Source organism: Aptenodytes forsteri, unplaced genomic scaffold (genome assembly GCF_000699145.1).
Source record: "Aptenodytes forsteri isolate BGI_AS27 unplaced genomic scaffold, ASM69914v1 Scaffold292, whole genome shotgun sequence".
NCBI lineage: Eukaryota > Metazoa > Chordata > Aves > Sphenisciformes > Spheniscidae > Aptenodytes > Aptenodytes forsteri.
This window is the reverse complement of record NW_008795435.1, coordinates 1,151,317-1,159,213: the sequence shown is the minus strand read 5'-3', so window position 1 is coordinate 1,159,213 and position 7,897 is coordinate 1,151,317. Positions and strand designations below refer to the sequence as shown.

General features: G+C 40.2%; 1 protein-coding gene across 1 annotated transcript in view; it reads left to right on the top strand.

The window, feature by feature from the left end:
• ETV1 (ETS variant 1) overlaps window positions 1-7,897 on the top strand; it is a 69,151-nt gene that overhangs the window by 37,973 nt on the left and 23,281 nt on the right. Inside the window, exons 6-7 of the mRNA XM_009281034.2 lie at window positions 819-1,007; window positions 4,847-5,094. Coding sequence (XP_009279309.1) covers window positions 819-1,007; window positions 4,847-5,094 — 437 coding nt within the window. The remainder of the gene's footprint in view (window positions 1-818; window positions 1,008-4,846; window positions 5,095-7,897) is intronic.

Here is a 7,897-nt window from a genome sequence, read left to right as displayed (position 1 = left end):
GTATGTGGTTGTCGTGTGGGTGGGGGGGGTTTTGGAGGGGAGGGGGGGGGGGGGGGGGAAGACCGGCCAGTCATAGAGGAGTGATTTTTGATTTCAAAAATCAAATGCATACATTGGTGGATTTGATGGGTGCTAGGGGACCTGACAGGAAAGTATGCAAGTTCGTGCTTACTATCTGCCTAATGTCTGCATTTTTCCTGTTTAGAAAGAGGGATGATCAAAGTGTGCTCATGTCTTTCCTGATTTGGGACACCTTTGAAAATAGCATCTATGTGTTTGCAGGACCAGCACTTTATTTTTGAGAGGCGGGGGGGGAGGAGGGGAGAACTGTTGGGAGAGGCTGCTGACATCCTAGTGTGGGTAGCTAAGCCAACATACCATTGTTTTTCTGGGTCAGATCCCTTCCCTCTAGCTGTATTGTTTTACTGTCTCACTTTGTGGTTTGTGCAAGCTCTAAAAAGAGTCTTGACAGGCACTGCTGGCTCTTTGTGCTCTAGTCCAGGTGCTTCTACTTTTATGTATTTTGTATAACTGCTGTTAGAATGTCACTGTAAGACTGAATCCTTTAAAAATACATTTCTGTGCCCCAGAGAAGAAAATGCTGTGTTGAACCACTTGCCGCTAACATGATTTTTTCTGTGCTTTTCGCAATGTAAAGTAGATAATTCCTCTGCCCCAAACTGGCTAATAATGTGACTATAATAAAAAGCTTATAAATGTAACACTTAGAGGTTTTTTTTCTGGATGTAGATGCTACTTTTTTTTTTTTCCCCCCAGAGAAAATAACCTGACCTTCTTTCCTCTTGCCTTACTGATAGTGCCTATGATCAGAAGCCACAAGTGGGAATGAGGCCCTCCAACCCACCGACGCCATCCAGCACGCCTGTGTCACCGCTGCACCATGCCTCCCCAAACTCAGCTCAGACTCCTAAACCTGACCGGGTTTTCCCTACCCATCTCCCTCCATCCCAGTCCATTCAAGACAACAGCTTCCCTATGGACCACAGGTAAAATACAAAACACGTGAGGGACCCATGCAGAAAGCATTTCAGTTGTGGTTGCAAGTCTCTTATATAGGGTAGCACTGGCTTCCTGCCCAGAACTATTCCCTTTTGGGTTGGGGGACCAAGGTGAAAGCCGGCAAGGTTCAAAGTGTCAGAAGTATCTGCGTTTTATGAAAGGCTGGCACCCAACTTGGTGGACTTCAGTAGGAGTTCATATTGGCAGCAACAGAGTTTTAATGACCTGCTGCTTCTGTCTTCTGAGGGTGATTGCAGGGTGCTAGATGATAACTTCATCTAGGCTCCCTTTCCCATGAAAGGTTGGACCAGATGGTCTTTCAGGGTCCCTTCCAACCTGGGCTATTCTATGATTCTGTGATTCACTTGAGGCTAGTAAGCCCTATGAGGTAATGAAGTCACTAGCAGGCATGATCCTGGCTATAAATATCTGGCCTCTTGCTAAGCAATTCACCTATCTAAGAGATAAGTGGCCATGTTATGGTGTTATTGCTTCAGAATATTCTTTGGAAGGGTGCATAATTTTTCCAACCCCTTTTAAAATATAACATTTCAAACAAACTAAGATGCCAACATAAACTGTGCTTAAATAACATTAGTCTGAGTAAAAGCCACAAGAGCTAGAGACTAGAATTAAAGCTTAAACTATCCTTAAGTCACCCTGTTTTGTTTTGGTATGTTAGAAATCCCCAGACAACTGACTATCTTTCTTAGTTCAGTTTTGCAACAGATATGCTCAGTGGATTTCACTGATTTTTGAGACCAAACACTTGTTTGTGGAATTCTATCTATCCTAACCTTTATTGCATGAACCTGTCTGCTGTGTTGTGTGATTGCCCTGAGCATTTAAAATTTCAGCTGTATGTAAAAAGACATATATGTTCAGAAACTCAACTTAGTGCTTAAACATTAGCAAATTAAGAAGCACCTGAAAAGAAAATCACAGTTGTTGGGAGTGCAATTTGCATGCTTCTGCTCTAATAAGGGCTATTATCTCCAGGGATTTGTGCAGATCACTTCTGAAGGGGGTTGCTAAGGTTTATATTGCTGTTTTGTGCTCTGCTAAGATAGTTTTAAATATCACCCAGGGTTCTCTATAAGCCCGCCGGGTGGTGAGGAAACACTGAATTGGCCCCTTCAGCTGCCATAGTCCCCCGTCTTTTCTCCCTCCGTGGACTGTGGTCTAACCATGCAGGCCCCAGGGAAGCCAAGCAGCGGTTTTGATTACAGGATGGTAGATAAATGTGTTTTTGTATATACACCAAAGTCAAGTTGTCAGGAGGCTGAAATCTCCAGAAGCTAAATGGCTTCTGTGCAGAGAGCAGTAATAAGATTTTTCAGATGAAAAAATCTTTTGATTTAGAGCAACTTGTAGAGTACTGAAGCTGTATGTCAGCCCTAATTTGAGTATTTATAGAGATTTGCATACACCGTAGTATATTTTTCTATGCCTGTAACACTTGCTCTGCACAAGCTTTGTAGGCTCTTTATACGATTCCCCTTCCCCCCTCCGTCTTTGATATTTATGTTCTTCAGGGCATTTTGCACTAATGCTTCCCTTCCGTGATAGAACATCATGTGTTCTAGTGAAGTCCAAAATAGCTGACTCAGGCCAAAAAATCTCATTTTTCTCTTTTTTTTTAAAGAAAGGTACAGTTGTAGTGGAAGATATTTTTCCCCATTTTCTTATTTGTTTTGAATCTTCTCACTTCCAGTTGTTTGAAGCGAATGTGTACTTCATATTTTTGTGAACTTCAGATCTTCCTGATTTATAAGGTGGTATGCTACTACAATGAGTGTATTCAGAAAATGTTACTTAAACAAATGACCTACCTACGTGAGTTCATATATAAATCTATAACTCAAGGCATATTTCTTTGGAATATGCATTGGTGGCATAAGATAGCGTTAGTATCTAGAACATACAGCCCATACATCTTCATACAGGGCATGAATATATGAACGATAAGTGGTCCTAACAAGTACCAACAGGAATCAAATCCACTTGTATAAACAAATGGCTTGATTCCATACAAAGCTTCCAGTACAACAAGTATTATTAACTTCCTTTGAGGCTTTGTGAGTGAGCCTGTTTCTTATTTTAACTTCAAGTTGCAATTTTCTGATTCACTCCTTGACAGTTCTTAATGATAATTTCTGCTTCTTTTTTTGGCTAATGAAAAAAGGAAAAGAGGGAAATGAATGCAGTGCCAGTCAGCCTAACTGTTTCATAATACATTTGAGTTTCTAAGTTTATTTTCTGCAGGTGTAGGTGGAATTGCAAAACCCAATGTTACAGTGCAGTACTCTTTCTACTGCAAAATATAATATTTACAGCATCATTAAAAAAATTCATTTTGTCTCCACTACTACACTGTAATAGTTTCTATCTCTGTAGCTCCCACAGTACTTGTAATTAAGCTATGATGGTAAATATTTGTCAGACCAAGTTCACAGCAGTATTATGACAGATGTTAGTGGAGTTTAAATTGTTTCAGAAACATGTACTACATATGAGTTGATAGTCAAGGATTGTATTGCCTGTGCAATCAAACCCTTGCATTCTTCTTCACTCACCCAGTTTTCTCCAAGAGGATGTCTGCTTTTGCTTGTGTGAACCAAAGTCAGTTCAGATCCAAAGTACAGGAAGCTGAAGAATGTTTAGTTCTTCATTTTTCTGAGTGTGACAGTGAGAAACTTACAGAGAAAGGCACAGGTTTCTTTTTTTTTTTTCTTTTTTAAAAAGTGTGTCTTGTTCATGATGAGTGACAACAGGACTAGTAAGCAGTTTGTTGCAAGAACGTTGCATCTGCTGTGGATTAGTGCAGGCACAGTATTATTACTACAGTGGTGGTTACCACTACTGTGGTAATCTGCAGGAGATGACAGGAAGACTTTGTGCAGTTCATCGGGGCACGGTGGGAAAATAACATCCTTGTATTCTTCTCTATGCTTCTGAACCTGCAGATGACCAAGTAATTACATTCAGGCCTTTTAGTTCAGGTAGATATGTTTTATGGAAGAAACAACAAGCCTAGGTTCTCGAGTAGTGTTACATGTAAATGAAGTTAATTTAAAGCTGAATTCTCAGATTTTATGCCTACTGAAGAGCATTTGGGAGTAGTGAATGGCAGCGTGGCTTGTATGGATGACTTCATGTAGAAATGACCAAGGGAACAAGTTAAGCCAGGAGGGGAATTCTTAGGCATTGTTTCTCTTAGAAAAAGTTTGCACCCTCTCCTTTTTCTGGGGTGCTTACATTCCCTTCTCATTAGAGCTGGAAAGCAGTGCCAGCCTTGCAGGTAGATCTCCCATGGCGCTATCCCCGAGAGGACAGAACTTTTACCCTGGAATGATTCCAGATACTACAGCAGACAATACTCTTTATTTGAAATGTTTGTTTGTTGTGGTCAGAATGGTTTCCGTGTAACAGTAAGAATGGTAAGAGTAAATTAGAGTACTTGTGAAAGAACAGAGAACTCTACCTAAGCTTCCTTCATATTACTGTGGTAGGATGTCAGTCTTTCTACTGGTTTGAAGCTGGTGCATTTCCTGTTTGCCTCTTCTGTTGAGAGAAGATACTGAAAGCAAAGAGGATGGTGGTGGAGACAGGTCTTAGAGCTGGTATTAATAGGTGGGGTTTTTTGTTTCTTTGCTTGTTACTGTTCTGCAACGCAAGGGATCCTAATGGGAGCACTTGGCATTATCATAAGCAACATGTTTGCTGCTGAGAAAGTGATACATCCACTAATCATGACCTGTGAAGATCTTTGGGAAATGGAATGTAGCTCAAGTCCTTTACATGACCTCTCTAACTTGTGTCCTAGATTTCGCCGCCAGCTCTCTGAACCTTGCAATTCTTTCCCACCTTTGCCTGCAATGCCAAGGGAAGGACGTCCAATATATCAGCGCCAGATGTCTGAGCCAAACATCCCTTTCCCGCCTCAAGGTTTTAAGCAGGAGTACCACGATCCAGTTTATGAACACAATGCTATGGTTGGCAGTGCAGCCAGTCAAAATTTCCCCCCTCCTCTGATGATTAAACAGGAACCTAGAGATTTTGCATATGATTCAGGTAGGTGAGACTCTCCTTTACTTCTGCATAGTAAATAAATAAGTCCAAGCTAGGGCTATCGATGTTTTGATCGTATGACTTGAAACTTGCTCTTTTGGCTTCTAAGTCTCCTGAAGTAATTTATATCTGATATAGCTTATGAAGTAGTAAGATTGCTACATAGTACAGCGTATCTTGTGCCACCATTGCTGTTGCTTGCTCTGCAAAGGATTTTGTTTTCCAGAACTCTGTGCAGACAGTGCACAGGTTAAAGAAGCTGGAGAAGAAAAAATCAGGGGTGCAAAACTGAGCTTTGCTTAAGAGTGGGCTTGTTCTGTACTATCTCATCTCTGACCTCTGAATTTGTGTGCTCCATTTTATGAGCTCTTTATTTATCTGCCAGAAATAGAGGACTCTTTCTCCTCTTGCTTGCACTACTTTAAATCAGGAGTAACTCCGCTGAAGTGGGGTTTATACAACTATAAAACCAATGAGGGAGAAGAATCAGCCAAATTGGTGTCAGCTTCTCAGTTTGTGCATACTGCTGTGTTTTGTGGAGGTACATAATCTGTGATGCCAGGTTGCTGATGTAGAGAATACGCTGTTGCTATTAATAATGTTTATTATGATTGTGCTTATAGGGCAACTGGAATGGAGCCTTAGTGCTCTACAAACAGTACAAAACAGAGGATGTGGTGGCAGAGCCTGCTCTCAATAGTTTCTGGTCAAAATAAAAAGATAAGGGGTAGAAAGGATAAAAACATAAATCAAGGGAATAACACTGTAAATGTTTGACACAATTTAAATATAAAATTTATATTGTACTTGGGAAAAGAGAGAATTAGGGAAGCAAAAAAGGAGTTTAGTGATGGAGGAGGAGGAAACTGGAAGGGTGATACGGAGAGAAGCTGAGGTTAAAACAGCATGTAGTGGGCTAGGTGGGGTAAACAGTTGATCAGTACTGAGCTGAGAAAATACAATCAAAACACATTTTTCAGTTCTGGTGTAAGTGATTTCTGCAGCTCCTCTTCAGTCTCTGCCTCTGTCCTGCTTTGTGTATGCCGCAGTGTTGAAAGGGAGGGATTTCAGTGAGTCCTTACCATGCTTCTGGAGGAAGGTGCATTGCTTTCATACATGTGCACCCTGAGTTGGACAGGGGGAATGGGTGGCCCTGTCTGATTTCAGCCTGACTCTCTCTCTTCTGGGTGCTGCAGTACCTGCAGTGCTTTCCTGCTGGTTTAGCCTCTGGTTAGATGCTTTTGCAGTTTATTTCCCAAAGGCTACGTGGCGGCTGAGGTGAGGTCTCCTTTGACAGTTTAGCCCGTAACAAACTATCTTCCCATTTGATACAGTGGAGATTTTTTTTTATTGTCTTTTCTGTAGCTAACTTAACATTGTCTATTTAGTGGGCTATTTTGTGATATCACTGTTGTAAAGTCCTTGGTTTTGAATTTATCTCTGTGTTAGAACAGGGCAATTTGGAAAGTAGAGCTGCCTTTTCTCCTTTCTTACTCTTGACAAGTAAAGAACCAATCCTTAGGTAGATTTGAGTTAGGCCTATACAGGGCGGGGACCAAGGGTGAAATACTTTGCCAAGTTGAAATATAAGACAAGATGAAAATGAGTTCAGATTAACAAGGATCAGATCTAGAACTAAACCCGTTCATTGATGAAGGTTCTGAGATATGTGGCTTTGGCAGTCATGTATCTTTAGTCTTACAGAGCAGCATGGGAGAGACTGTCTGCATAGTTAATGTGGCAATGGATAATAAATAGGGGACTGCAGCTTCAGGCACTACCAGTCCCTTGCAACCTTCACAAGCACCGTTATTCATCCTGCTAAATTAAAGGGTGAAAAAAGGCCCTTTTGTAAGCATGCTTCATATTTGGCTAGGAAGTGGGATCTCCTTATTGCATACTATTACTTTAAATCTGAGTTGGCTGCTAGTGTTCATCTTTCTTTGGAATATTCTTTATGGAAAAAAAAAAAAAGGAAATTTTATTCTGAAAGGAAGATGTGCAAACTTGTAACCAATCCTGTCATGCCTTTTTTTTTTTTTTGCCAGCAAGAACAACATTCTACTTTATAGTAATGACGTTCAAGCAAAATTGTTGTTTCTTTTGTAGATGAATAATTAGTTTTTAAAAATGTAATAGCTGTGTAACCAGTGGTCATGAAAAATTAATCTGTTGGTATCAGGAAGTACTTTTATTGGCCTCAGAATCACTGCATTTAAGTTGACACATCTGTACACTCCATAAATTGCAGTCAACAACTGTGGTCTGTTGATATTTTGTCTTGTTACCATCTGTTCTCTAGAAACCATCATTTTCCATCCTTGCTAAGAGTACATTAAATAACCCCTTAGGAAACATAATGTATTTGTCACTGAATCATTGATTTCATTTTTCACCTATGGATGTTCAGGGAAGGAGGAATGCCAGAGTGAAAAGTCTTTTTTGCATGGTATTTCATTGCAGCTCAGATAAGAATACAGAAGCATATTTAAAAAGTTCATTGTAATACACCGAGATGTTCCTTTTGGGATGTTTTTGAAAGAGCCTCGTAAAAGTTCATTGCTTTTGTGCACTATACTTTTATACTTTGTGGGAAGCTGGTGAATGAAAAGCATTATTATGGAATGATTATAACTATTAAAACATGGCATTAATTATGACATGGGAAATGGCAGATCAATTAGTTGTAATTGTAATTGCAGGTATGCAATTTCTACTGCAGAATGTTTGAGATAATGGAAAAAGAAAAATGTCAACAGAGTAGAAGCTCTTCCTTATCCATCCACACTTCTAGAAGTCACAGTGC